The 15,266-nt window shown below is 38.1% G+C and overlaps 1 protein-coding gene across 1 annotated transcript in view; it reads right to left on the reverse strand.

The window, feature by feature from the left end:
• The window catches only part of LOC126977260 (protein eiger), a 72,123-nt gene that overhangs the window by 13,152 nt on the left and 43,705 nt on the right, over positions 1 to 15,266 (reverse strand). Inside the window, exons 2-4 of the mRNA XM_050826003.1 lie at positions 14,841 to 15,053; positions 8,591 to 8,720; positions 4,487 to 4,664 (exon numbers count right to left, since the gene is read on the reverse strand). Of these exons, the coding sequence (XP_050681960.1) occupies positions 4,487 to 4,664; positions 8,591 to 8,720; positions 14,841 to 15,053 (521 nt within the window). The remainder of the gene's footprint in view (positions 1 to 4,486; positions 4,665 to 8,590; positions 8,721 to 14,840; positions 15,054 to 15,266) is intronic.

Consider the following 15,266-nt stretch of genomic DNA (forward strand, 5'->3'; position numbering starts at 1 on the left):
CGTTTTTTACTACATATATATGTATACACCAAAATAACATTTTTTTACAATTTTCTCAGACGGTTTGTTCCGGCTAATCTCTGAAATAGCTGGACCGATTTTGGCGGGACTTTTATTGGCAGGTAGCTGATGTAATGAGGAGTAGCTTAGGCTACGTTTATTACAGAAAAATAAAGTAATGTTGCAATGTCCAAGAAACAGTCTAACTCTACAAATAATTTATATGGCAAAACAACGTTTGCCGGGTTAGCTGATTTGAATATATCATTCTCACCGGATGGGATGCAAAGTAAATTAAAACAATGTCATTATAATATAGTCACTGTCTGTTCGCGATAAACTCAAAAACTAATGCACCGATTTTCATGCTGTTTTCACCAATGGATAGCGTGGTTCTCGAGATAGGTTTTAGTATATAATTTGCTAAGTTTTTGTTTACATTTGTGTATACATTAACGATAGTTGTTGGATTTGTCGGAAAAAATAAGCCGTCTTTGAGATATAACAAAATAGTGCATGATGGAAATGTGTATCTTAGATAGGTCTCAGACATAAGTTTGAAATTGTAATTACATTATGGTGACGAAGTATAATCCGGCTAAGTTTGAAAGGGAACAGTTGTTTGAAACGTAGTGAATTTCGAATTACAATCGAATCCCTTTAACAGCCTAGCGAAACTTTCTAAGAAAAAAGCGATGTATGACACGTGCAGTGAACGTCAAAACGGAGATAGCCGAAATCCACTACGTTTTACGGCCGTTCCCAATATTCAATCTATCTCTTACTTGAGATAAAATTCGTAGCTATCGTTGACTCTTCTGTCCCAGTAAATTTATCGTCGGTAACTGACCTTATCCGTACACGCTGTCTGTCAATGGGACGACGTATAGCTTACCAGCGATAGAAGTTTGTATGGAAATTTCAATTCACGCATCCCAATATAAGGCGATAAGAATGACTTATCGGGTATATTGGGACAGCTTCAGATTATTGATAGCTAATTACTGACAGAAAAGCGTTAATAATTTATCTCTATCTGTAGATAGTATATTGGTAACGGCCGTAAAGAAACTATTCGCTTTCAATTTTGGCCGGATTATACTTAGTCGCCATATTGTAATTACTATATCAAACTGTCAAAACTCACGTTTCATACTAAATTTCAATTTTTGCTCAGGCAGACCCGCCTCTTATACATAGTATTTACATCCTCTTTGATTTACATATCCTAACTGATATAATAGGAGTATATTAATTTGATCTGCGATTGGTGATTTGTGATGGAGAAAGGCGTTAATACGTCTTAAACGATTAACGGATTATTTAATTTAATTTTGCACACACGTAGTAGGGGAAATAGAAAAGAATTTTATTTTAAAAACAATAATGTAATACATTTTTAAGAAATCCCGAAGAAGCGATATATAAATCAAGTATTTGTTTATAAATATCTATATGTTTCTCATGTAACTGCAAGAATTTGTTACTGAACTGTTCTTAAACGGCTAAGCGGATTTAAATGGAATTTTATTGTTTTATGCTTGTCTGTGTACCTTTGCTTAGATTAACAACTGAGCCCAATAAATTGCCTTAAATATCTTTTTAAATAAGTGTGTCCTGGATATTAATCTTAACAAACAAACAAAAAAATATGTGCATACGCATGTTTATAATATTCGTAAAGGCAACTTTCTTAATGATCACTTTTATGCATCCCTTATCCCCAACTAATAGGAGATCTGGATTCGAACCGGGGTCTTCTGCTTTCCGGATCACCCAATGTCCCATCTGAGCTATAATAGTCTTGTATATAGTGGCGAAATTTACCTTTGTATTCTAATGTTATTGTAGCTGTTTCTCATTCAAACATGGATAAAACATTTTTTTTAAATTGAAACCTAGCTAGATCGATTTATCACCCCCGAAATCCCCTGCATACTAAATTTTATGAAAATCGTTGGAGCCGTTTCCGAGATTCAGATTATATATATATACAAGAATTGCTCGTTTAAAGATATAAGATACAAGAAACTTAACGGCCACTCTTTTCAATCAAATAGTGTTTTACAATGGCTGTAATATAGATAACGAATTAGTTTGTAAGGTGCTGCATCTAATACATGAATCGTGCTTAAATAATATAAATTATTTCATTGAAAGTAATACATAATTTACTGTATAAAATATATCTAGCTATATAAAATACTAGCTGATGCCCGCGACTTCGTTCGCGTAGATAATGGGTTTAAAACTAAAAAGCCAGTTTGGAATTGAAGATTATCTCATGTCCTATTCCAGTTCCGGTTTCCGTTTTCTCCCCCGTTCTCAACATATTATATAAATCTTATTTCGAGGAACATTGCTATAGTTCATTGACGTGAATCAGTTTTTCACAAATCCCGCGGGTACATGGATTTTTCCGGGCCTATGTCCTTTCCCAAGCTCTAGAGTCGATTCTATTGCTGTACCAAATTTCATCAAAATCGGTTGTGTAGCTCCGGTGTAAAAGCGTAACAAAAAACTTACATACGCATTTATAATATTAGTAGGGAAAAGTATCTAGCTGCAAATAAAGTAAGTAAGATTAAATCATCTTCTCAAATTGCTTCTAAATGATTCATAATATTGTTTGGTTATACAGCTAAGGAGAAATAATAATTGAAGTAATTGGACACCCAATGGAATTGAGGCCTTAAATTTTCTAGTACTGTTGACTATGTTAGAGAAACACTGTTATACAATTAAGGAGAAATAGCATCTGAAGTGATTGAGTAATTGCATTATAGGCACCCTAAGAAACTGAGGCTTTCAATTTTCTAGGACGGTATGAAAGAGCCACTTCTTTGTAATTATTATGACAGTTACTCACGATATATATATATTTTATTCACTCAACTTTATATAATTATTATTTATTTACTCAACTTTACAACTACTACACATGCATACTTATATATAAGATAACTCATAGACTCATTCACTCAAATACAACATTCACAACAAAACACAATATCAACAAATATGTATTATGTCGCGCCAGACACCTTGTATTAGCTAGTATTAGAAACAACTATGGTAAAAATAATATAACATTTGCAGGAGCACAGCTATACAATAAGCTTCCGAAAACTGTTAGAGAAGCGACTTCGCTCAACATCTTCAAAAAAAGGCTGCTATATCATTTACAAAGCAATAAATAAAAACATCTTGTCATAATAACAATAAACTGTATCTTGTAACTTGGACCACCGCCTTAAAAACCGGAAAGCAGATTCTCACTCATTGATTTTATGTTCTCATGTAAGTAATGAGAAAATAAAGTTCTTTAAACCGATATATTTTATTAATTTGATGACGATATTTCGATCCAATTGCATGAATCGTGGTCACGACGGAACTGCGGAGGCTGCGACGAAAAACGACGTCAAATGACGACAAAACGAACTAGGCGCCAAGTGGACAGATTGATGTACTATTAGTGTCAAGTGTCAATGTGTCAAGTGTTTCTGGGCGTGAGTAGCCGTCATAATAATTACAGTGTAAAAGTTCCGCGATGATAAAAGTTTAAAAATATAAGCCACTTCTTTATTTGTAGGGAATAGACAAACTATAATATACATTTGTATCATTAATAAGTAGTTTATAACATAATTTAATGAAAAACTAACCTAAAAAGTAGAAATTTTACAATAAGTTTGAATATGTATTAGTGTTATGAACAAAAGAAATGTTTTTTATTTCTTTTCACTTATTTTACATTAAAGCTTCACTTGTCAAAGAACTTCAAACTGTCATAAATTCGACTAAAGTCTAAAATGAATAAGCATTTCTTGACTTTGAATCCATTTAATATGGTTTTCTATCAAATACTTCTATGTACATATACTACAACAAGTTTTTAAGGAATAACAATTGTATCGCATTTTTGTTTCGTGCGGGCGAGTAGAGAGGAGCAGGCATGGTGAATATGCCTTGAAAACGCATATGTAATAATAATAGCGATTTTTCATTAGTCACTTTAAACAAAATCGGTGTTAGCTTGTTGAGAACAACGTTAGCGGCTTACAAAACAGTGCCAGTGCACTGTTTTGTCTTCTCGCTTGCTCGAAGTGGATTAAACCATTTTTTTTAAGATAATAAGGCACGAGACGACCAGGACGTTTAGCTGATGGTACTCCCTGCCCATTACAATGCACTGCCGCTCAGAATTCTTGAAAAACTCAAAAATTCTGAGCGGCACTACAATTGCGCTCGTCACATTACTGCTTCACGGTAGAAAAAGGCGCCATTGTGGTACCCACAATCTAGCCGGCATCCTGTGCTAAGGAACCTCCCACTGGTATCGAGTTGCGGCGTCGGAACCGAAACTCAGTGAGCAATTATTTAAGGCCACTGAGCTTGTCTGGTAGTATACATAGAATTCTGTGTTCTCAATAGATAAAGTACATATTCCTCAAAATATTTAGGTGACTTTAATTCCACTCACCTTTCCTCTGTTTTCGATATAAACTTGGGCACTGTTACTGATGAGATGGCGTCTGCGACAGAGTCAGGAAACACGCTGCGTTTCTCTCGTGGGTTGGCAGCGGCTGGAGTTTCAGTACTAGTTCTGTGTGGCTTCTCAGTAGTTGGTTTACGTATGTACGAAGGTAATGTTGGAAGAGCTATAAGTAAAATAACTAATTAATGATATATTTAATAATAATTAATACAGATGGCAAGCGTCCTGATGTATGTGAATGACGCTGGTGGCTTGAGAACGGGGAAGGGTGCTGGTGTGGGACGCGACTTGCGTTGACACTCTGGCTCCTTCCCAAGTCCAAGTCATGTCAGTTGGTGCTGGGGCTGCTGTTTCGACTGACGAAGACGGCAAGCGTCGCAAATATGTTGGTCTTAGTGAGTCATACATCTTTGTGCCGTTTGGTGACACTTGGCCCGTGGGGCCCAGAGGCGCGGAGAATGTTCAAAATACTATCTTCGCGCCTCAATAAGGCTACTGGAAACCCAAGCGCTGGCAGCTATTTCGGTCAACGGATCACCTAGCTATCCAACGTAGAAATGCTGCTAGTATTCTTGGTACGCTTCCACGTTACGATAGTTTAATTATATAATATACAGATAATTTAATACTTAATTTCTTGTAGTCATAGTATTGTAAATATAGTTATAAGCTTTGTTTGAATAAAAAAGTCATTATTAAATTAATTGGTAGGTGATATGAGAGCTCAACTAAAATTATTTTTAGGGTTGCGTGCCCGAAATAAAACCAACGAGTACCTAATTACTAAGAGTCTGCTGTCAAGAAACCGTAATATTTAGATATCTGAGGGCCTACCATCAACTTTTAATAAGCGATGCGATTCCGATGCAGTTCGATTTAGGTACCTAAACTGAATCGCTAAAATTCGTACCATGAAGTGCCTTTTACTGAATAGCGTTTGGATCCCTTAAGAAGAATGAACGAAATAAATTTCTTTCTTTTTCTTGTCTGTGGTGAGAAAGAGATGACGCTCTACAGTCGTTGCATAAGTTTGTCTCTCTTACTAGAACCATATGCGTTGCGTTTCGATTTTAGCGGTTTTTTTGCGTAGAAAATACTACAAAAAACATTGTAAAATTGCGCTTTATAGCGTCAAATTATAAACCATTAAGCCTTTTTTTGTACTTATTAAATAATAGTAATATAAATAAATATAGTTCTTTGAATTACAAATTAAATGTTTGATTAGGTGTTTTCGTAAAAATAACGAGTTATGAACGCACCTCCATTGATGTTTGATTTGACAGGAATGGTCCTGTAGGTGGAGTACATTTTTTTTATCCGTTCTTGCGAACAGGGCCCGGTCCGGGCCCTTACTGCCTCGTCTTTAGTATTTTTATTTTTGGTATTTATTTTCAGTATTTGGTTTTACAAAAAAGTCTGATAAAGTATTCACACCTCATCTTTAATCTATAAAATTTTCCTTTTCTGTATGTTCTCACTATTTTTAAAAGTTATTAAGAACACGATTCACTTTCCTCTAAGGAAGTAGGAACTTTTTTCGAATCGCTCACTTTGACACATAAGCTGTCCAGTTTAGATTGAAATATTACCTCATGGTACGAATGAATGGACGAACTACATAAATCAGTTTGCGATTCAGTTGATATCATTTTTGACATCATTGCGATTTAATAAGTTGATTTGACGTCAACCTAAATGAGATAGCTCTAACCCCGTCGTGTTACGAAATAGCAAAGCAGTTCATTTTAGGTTGTCAATTGAATCGCAATAAGAGTAGGTAGGCCCGCTGATCCTTTGACAAATAAAAAAAGCAAATAATAAAAAAAAATACGGGTTGCACTCTGGGAGTGCCGGCAGAAGTGAAAACTTGAACATTAACGTTGTGCATTTATGATTTATTTTGGAATGGTTAAGAAATAATTTCGCACGAATTGCTTTATTTATCAGAATAAAAGTACTAGCATTCATGTGGTTTACTACGATATTCATTTATTGTGCTATCGTACACAAAAATGACAATTTATATAGCAAAAAATTTAACATTTCAGAATAATTACAATTATTTATCATTAAAAAGTTTATCTCTCAGAAAAATCAACTTTTGTCCATAATTGCAACTATTATCTTACGAATTTTCGATCAGGCCACGTGTCCTGACGCGAGTTTAACATTTTATACCCATCTTAAGAAAAGTGCTCAACGCCCCTAAAGAAGTTTCCATTTCACTTCAAAGATCAAGATGCTAAATTCCAAATTGAACGGCAAGCAAATTAAAAAAAAAAAACATTTTACAAAAACATTTGAAAAGTACACATTGAGTATTATATTTATGTGTGCGAGTTTAATTCGCAATTATTCGGTTTTTCCGTTTTTATGATCTAATGCTGCCACAACGTTTCTCCTGTAGTGACGAATCCTTTGATTAAGAGCTATCTTTGCCGTTGTGGACCCATATTCTGGCTCTTTTTAGAATGGAATATATAAAATATTGATGATCGATAATAATATATAGAAGATCGAATAGAATCATCGATGTGGGCGGTATGGAGGAGAGCGGCGTCTCCCTCCTGCCCGCGATGTCTGTGGTTTAACCGGTTCGCTCAGTTGCGTATCGGTACTCGTATGAAGCATATACCCCAGATAAGTTGCGCATTGGTGCTCTCATACCACAACATGTTTTTGTTGATTATATTGAAATTTTATATCAAATTAGTACATTTTTACATTAATATGCCTGTGCTGTAAATGGCTGTGCCTCGAAATCGCAGGTGTTGTAAGACACTTGCATATTTTTAGCGAATATAAGACGACGAGACATCTCGTAAGTATTTATTGGACGTACAATGGAGTTGTGAGTGGTTACAGACAAAAGAGGAATATTAATTGAATTAATTTTAGATTTTCAATGCTCTCCGCGTACCTAAGTCTTTCAGAAACTAGGGAAATCCACCCATCTTTGAATTTGTCCCATTGAGCATTTTTGTTGAAGACCACGTTGAAAGTTGCCAATGAACGTAGTGTAGGTGCCATGGCATTAGGTACGTGTATATGACACAATTGCTCATGAAGATCTGGAGCATCAACGTGTCCTCGTAAAATTCGAAACATAATTTTTAGATGGTCGCAAGTCCGCCTGACCTCCAAGGAATTCAAAACCTAAACAATCTAAGAAAAATATGGTTGAAAAAAAAACTATATTTATACTATCGTAGGATAACCTACCTACGTGAATTGTTCCGTAAATCTATCCGATCCATTTTAGGAATTTCAGATACCCACTCAATACTAATTTAAGAGACGCACAAAATTCGCATGTAAAAAATTTTGTTCAATTTGCACGAATTCAGATTAATTGTTATAATAAGTACGTGATATTATGCGGTTACTTATAATTAAACTAAGAATTTAAAAGATCAATGACTAGCAAACGATGACTCATCGTTGGTAGGTAAAGCGGGGTTTCCACTAGAGTCCACTCCGAGCAAATGCATACATGCTGGATAGTATAAGAGTACCTACACTCGGAATCTGGTTTACACATACACGTGATGTCCGACCAGGCACAAACAAGATGAGAGCTACTCTAATCTACGATGTATTTATGGTTGAAATACAAAACTATAAAAGCGAAAGTTTACCCGCAAAATCCAAAATAAATGGGAAAAGAAAAAAAATGTTTGAAACACCATAGCATTGTGATCACCACAGAGTACAACTAAAAAATAATATAGAAGGTAGATTCCCATTTAAGGAGAGCAATAATACCTGCTAGCGTGAACATGTAATATTTCATTCAGCTCTTTCGCTTCAATTCAATAGAACTGGGTATGCCGCGACACCGTGAGTAGATAAAAAATTTGTCCAGATCATGAAAATGTCGCTTTAGAGACAAATATGTTATTCGGCGCTTGTTTTCATTTTACTTCTATCAAGTATCAAGCTTAATATTATTCCTTCAAATATTTGCATATACATCAGAATGTCTGCGTTCAGCCGATGTGAAATGGCTTAAACAAATGACAGTTGACTTAAATATACTTAGCGGATTCATTATTCGATTCAATATAAAATGTTCACTTAATTTACCTATGTCTTGTATTTCAGGGTTTTCATTGAGAAGCCGTTTGATTTCTTTCAGGTTTCCACCGACGTCCACTCCGACTATCGTGTCTGCGAAGTCTTCTGGAGTCAGTCGAACCATGTTCGTTGTGCCAATCTGCAAATAATATTCAAAAATAAATAGATTTAATAGCTATAAAGATTATTTCTACTAATATTTCACAGCAGTCCAATCTATTCTGATACGCAATACATTTTACTTTGAGCTATGTTGGCATATCGTTGCAAAGTGCTTACGAGTTCCGAGGATAAAAGTGAATTCATGCATTCTTTCACAACCTTTGTAGAATTAGATACTATAGAATTCTTGGCAATGGTGATCTTCAAAGAATCATTTCAAACCATACTTCAGCAATTTGTATGCATGTAACTTGAATTAAATTCGAACAAAGTTTCAGTGGTACTACCAATCACCCTTAATATATTAAAAAAAGTAAATTATCTCTCTCTACATTAAAAGGTAGCTAACTCAGTTTGCGAATCTCACCATACCACGGTTTACAATTCTAGAAACAAAACACCATGTGTGGCCGAACATACGTCGTAAATTGTTGCAGCCGGTGGCTTGAAGTAAAGTACTGTCTCATCTTACTGAGAACACCAAGCATTTTAGAGTCCAAATTTTTTCCAAGTTACTCCGTTCTGGGATGTTCCTAGATTCGACGATATATCGAGCCAAGTAAGCCGATACAAATTGTGGCAGTTAGAGGAGTGATCTCGAATCGAAGGGATACGACAACGAAAGACTTGTTAGCGTGAAGTCACAAACTTGTGTCCTCTTACGGTTGAATTGGGCTAAATTTTACTGGGCTCTTTCCGAGAATTTGCATGGCATAGTTTCAATTTTAGACACAAATTTTAGTCCAGCTGAGCGACCTTGACGGACCCCCTGAAGTGGTCACCAGTGGAACCGCCTATTTCCGCCGTGGAGCAGTAATGTGTAAGCATTACCGTGTTTCGGTCTAAAGGGTGCCATAGCTAGTGAAATTACTGGGCAAATGAGACTTAACATCTTATATCTCAAGGTGACGAGCGCAATTGTGGTGCCGATCAGAATTTTTGGATCTTTCAAGAATCCTGAACGGCACAGCAATGTCGCTGTCAAAGATATTTGATTCAAAATTTTGCATATTCTTAGTTTATTCTCAGTTACCTATAACTTTATACCACGTTTATTTATAAGTGTTTGAAACAGTCATAAGTCAGATCGATTTGTCATTCATTTATTACATCACATTCATTTATTTTATTGATATTATTAATTATTTCATTGGTCATTATCATTTGTCGAAGAATCACTGGCCCCGAAGATACAGTTTTAACTAGTTTCGGGGTCAGAGGTCCACCCATTTTAATATCACTGCAAAACCGTTTTCCAATGTTATTATTTCTTTTTTATGGAATAAGAGGACAAACGAGCGTTTATCACGTTGTTAAGTGATCACCACCGCCCATACTCTCTTGCAACACCAGAGGAATCACAGAAGCGTTGCCGGCCTTTAAGGAAGGTGTACGCGCTTTTTTTGAAGGTACCCATGTCGTATCGTCCCGGAAGTTCATTCCACAGCTTTGTAGTACGTGGAAGAAAGCTCCTTGTAAACCGCACTGTGGAGGACCGCCACACATCCAGATGGTGAGGATGATATCCTAACTTGTGGCGTGTCGTGCGAAGGTGGAATTCAGCGGCAGGAATTAGGTAAAACAGCTCTTCGGAACACTCCCCGTGATAAATGCGGTAGAAGACACACAATGAAGCGACGTCTCTACGCAACGCCAAGTGATCCAGCCGTTCACAGAGTACTGGGTCCCCGACAATTCGCGCTGCTCTGCGTTGCACGCGGTCAAATGGATCGAGCTGATACTGGGGTGCGCCAGACCAGAGATGACAGCAATACTCCATGTGTGGCCGGACCTGCGCTTTGTACAGCGCTAGAATGTGGGCCGGCTTGAAGTATTGCCGTGCTCTATTAATGACGCCCAGTTTCTTTGAAGCCAATTTGGCTTTGCCCTCCAGATGGCCACGGAATTGGCAATCGCTCGAGATTTCGAGACCCAGTATTCCGATACTAGACGAGGCTTTTAGGGAAGTGTTGTCGATGTATACGGCATGGCCCGTGTATACGGCATCACCAGTGCTGTCATCTGCATAGCAATGAATGTTTGAGGTGTCCAACATATCATTGATATGCAGAAGAAACAGCGTAGGAGATAGCACACAGCCTTGGGGCACTCCAGCATTCACGGGCTTCGGGTTCGAGCAATGTCCGTCGACAACGACCTGTATGCTGCGCCCAGTAAGGAAGCTGGAGGTCCACTTGCACAAGCTCTCGGGAAGCCCAAATGATGGAAGTTTAGAGAGGAGCGCCTTATGCCATACACGATCAAAGGCCTTCGCTATATCCAGGCTAACTGCCAGGCCTTCCCCCTTGCTTTCAATAGCCGCAGCCCATCTATGTGTTAGGTATACCAGAAGATCACCTGCCGACCGACCATGGCGAAACCCGTATTGTCGGTCGTTGATCAACTGGTGACCCTCTAGGTATACCAAGAGCTGACGGCTAATTATGCTCTCCATGATTTTGGAGAGCAGGGAGGTAATAGCAATAGGCCTATAGTTTGCCGGATCCGAACTGTCTCCTTTTTTTTGGATCGGATGGACAAGGGCTGACTTCCATGAGTCAGGGACTACTCCTTTGGAATAAGAGTGCCGGAATAAACGCGTTAGCACCGACGTCAACTCAGGGGCACACGTTCTAAGCACGATTGGAGAAATGCCATCCGGCCCGCTCGACTTCCTGAAGTCCAACGAAAACAGAGCTCGCCTAACAGTTTTCTGTCTGAACTGTACTTCAGGCATAGAGCTCTGACACCGCGGGATGGTCGGCGGTGTTTTTCCGTTGTCGTCAAGAGTCGAGTTGGAGGCGAAAAGAGCGCACAGGAGATCGGCTTTCTCTTTTGCCGTATGGGCCAGGGTGTCATTCCTCATGTGCAACGGCGGCATGGACGGCTGGCTGAAGTTACCAAGAGCAGCTTTCGACAACGACCAGAACTTGCGTGTTCCGGTCGGGTAACTGGAAAGCTGCTCGCCGATTTTGACGACGTGTTTTGACTTTGCACGGGCGATTTGCCGCTTAAAAAATCTGGAAGCACGGTTGTATTTCCTCTTTAGAACTATGCAGTTCGGATCCTTTGTGCCCAGCGCCGCAACCCATGTTCGATACGCCTGTTTTTTGCAGTCAGATGCTGCTTTAACTGACGCATCGAACCAGGGCTGTGATCTGCCACCGATCGGTACTACAGAGCTTGGTATAAAAATATCCATGCCCTGTAGTATCACATCGGCTACTGCAACGGCGCAGGCACTAGGATCATCCGAAGGGAAACAAACCCTGCTCCAAGGGTAGGATGCAAAAAAGGAACGCATCCTATCGCAATCTGCTGCACCTGACCAGGCAATGGTCGGACGTTCCGAGAGGGGCGTCGACAATGACCTGGTAACCATCGGGATGTGTAGTCAGCAGAAGATATAATAAGGACGGCATGTGGCTATCCACATCCGGGAGCCGCGTTGGCGACTCAACCATTTGGGACAGATCGTACGCCAATGCAAAATTATGCACAGATCGCCCTGCGTAGTCTGTGGTATGTGATCCAAGCCATTCGGCATTGTGCCCGTTAAAATCACCCTAGACTACGATTTCAGCGGAGGGAATCTGTGCAAGCACGTCGTCAATTGCCGCTTGAACGCAACCCTTGAGATGATCGGTTTCTGCGTTACCACTATGGGACCTGTAGACACACGCATAGATGCGGACGCGGTCCTCTAAATCTACGCGGAGCCAGAGAGTGGACAGGTCCCTACCCTCAAAATTGCCGAAACGGCGACAGCAGATATCCTCCCTAACGTACACACATACCCCGGCATGAGGCAAAAAATTGTGCTTAATTTTGTACCCGGGGTACGTTAAATATGACGTATCGCTAGGTCGAGATATCTGCGTCTCCGTAAGGAAACACAAGGCCGGCTTCGCCGTCTCAAGGTGGTGGTGGACGGCGTTTAAGTTGGAGTGAATTCCCCTGATATTGCAAAAGTCCACGTTGAGTGTGGAGCGGGGTGCCGTGGTGTTACTGCCTCGTTTGTCCTTGGTCATGCGCGGTACTGTGCCCTCCCCAGAATACGAAGGGCAGCCCGAGCTAGAGTGCTCGGGGAGGGATTCTCCGACTCTGGTAGAGCCGGTACCCTCCTGGGGTACTATCTCTTTAGGGACCGCTTTCATAATCTTTGTTGGGGATGGGGGGGGAATGGCCTCCGGTCCTCGACACTAACCTATGCGAAACATAGCGGCACTAGGCCGCTACTTCACGCCGGTATTCTGTGCGAATGTGGTAATTAACCCGGACGAGTCTGGCCCGATTGTGCTGACGTCAAAAGACGGCTGCGTGACTCTCCCACTTCTATTTATCTATTATTATATTACAATTATATATATTATTACAATTAACGATAAAAAGATGTTATTAATTAGTATTTTTCAATAAATATTGTACATTTAGTAAATTAAGTTACTTGCAGTGAGTGTAAGAAAAAGTTGAAATAAAGTATTATTATTATTATTTAAGGAGAATTTTTGAATGTTTGCATCGCACTGTTTTGTAATTAATCAAGATTAACGGCCACGTATTGCTTATGAGTTTATTAAGTAAGGCTGTATTAGATTAATGTGTACCTAATGCTAGTAGATTAAGCCTTGGTATTATTTCTGTGCCTAACTAAAATTTGTTGTTGTATTTCAATATTTTGTAAACAAATTAAAATTACGCGAACCAGCGAACCAGTGAATTTTCAACCTTAGTTTTGTTCGTTGCATAAATATAATTATCAATAGATAATATTTGCAAACAATCAAACAAACAAATTAACTTGTTTATTTTAAATTACGCATGAGGAAATATTTTTTTTGTCTGGCAACTGGCAAGGCCGGTTTTGCACACGAAAGGTTCCACACCATCGTACAAGATATATATAACTATGTAACTTTTAAATACTTTAGTAAAGATAGCTTTTTGAAGTGAAAACTTCTATAACGGCGTTGAGCACTTTTCTTGGGATGGATATAAAATGGTAAACTCGCGTCAGGACACGTGACCGGAAAATTCGTATGACGGAGGTAGTTGAGTCCTTTGGAACAATTATAAACTATGTAATAATATAAAAACAAAAATATAATAAGTAAGTTGAATTATGTAATATAAAATGTCATTTTTGTGTACGATAGCAATAAATGAATTTTTACATTAAACCATATAAATGCACTGGCTTTTATACTTATAAATAAAGTTATTATTCCCTAAACATTCCATACTACGCAATAAGAGGCGAGACCACCGAAGGAATAATTGAAATTTAGTTTAGTATGAAACGTGCAGTGATTTGACATAAGTTTGAAATAGTAGAAACTACAGTATGACGATTGGCGACAAAGTATAATCGGGCTAAGTTTAAATGCGAACAGTTGCTTAAAACGTAGTGGATTTCGGCTATCTCCGTTTTTTACAAGATTATAGCCGTCATCTGTCAATTAATCAATGATTGCACGTTTCATACAATCGTGTGAATCGCTTTTTTCTTAGAGAGTTTCGCTAGGCTGAATTTACTGTGCAAGTTTTCCCTTCTGCCGGCACTCCCGTTATTTTTTTTAATTCACAAGCCATTTTGCAATTCATTTATCTTCGCAAGAGTAATATGTCACAATTAAAATTTCAATTTTCATACAGATTTTTATTAACTCCGTATTATTGTTTTTTACTAGACTTAACAAATTAAAAGGTGATAATTTTTCTATATTTCGGAACTAGATATTAATCATTCTAAGTGTGAAAACTATTCTAATACTATTGTAAAGATGACTATATTATGATGTTACTCTTTGTTATATTTTATAGTGCAAATCGTTTTTTGAAAAAAAAATGTAATGAATTTGGTTTGCTCCGCTTACTATTTCGACATAATATGAACGTAGTGTTTAAATTCTCTTTGATAATACGCGGTAATTAGCAAAAACATTTAGGTTCATAACGTTATTAGTAATATTTTTAATATTTCGGCTTAGATTATAATCCTGAAAGATGGAAGTACAAATAATTTTCAAACCATTGTAAAACCAAATATACCTTTAATAATGATTTGTAAACTGTAAGTACAACATAAGACTCCCACCTTCTCTCTGCGGCGATCATAATCCGGGTACCAGTCGCCACTCTCCTCGTCATCATCATCACCATCGAATAGGTCCTCATCATCGGCGAGTTGGTTATCATCCTCCAGCACTGTGAGACCATGCAGTTTATTGATCGCATTGAATTCCTTGTCATGCTTCGCCTCCTTTACATCATCATCCAGATTTACTTCTTGATCATCATCGGCGTAGAGCTGGAACAAATTTTAAATGTTATTATTTATTCTTGCAATTGGTGATTTCTTTTGGGCGTATTTAGAAAAGCATACGCACTCCCATCTAAAAGGGCCTACAATGCTTCTGTAATGATCAAATTCCCTAACTTAAAAAAAAACCAATGATTTATGACTAACTTCTTATTCTTTATTTTTAGAGACTTAAAAGGGGATTGAACATTATGTCACGAT

The sequence above is a fragment of the Leptidea sinapis genome, chromosome 44 (assembly GCF_905404315.1).
Source record: "Leptidea sinapis chromosome 44, ilLepSina1.1, whole genome shotgun sequence".
NCBI classification, from domain to species: Eukaryota; Metazoa; Arthropoda; class Insecta; order Lepidoptera; family Pieridae; genus Leptidea; species Leptidea sinapis.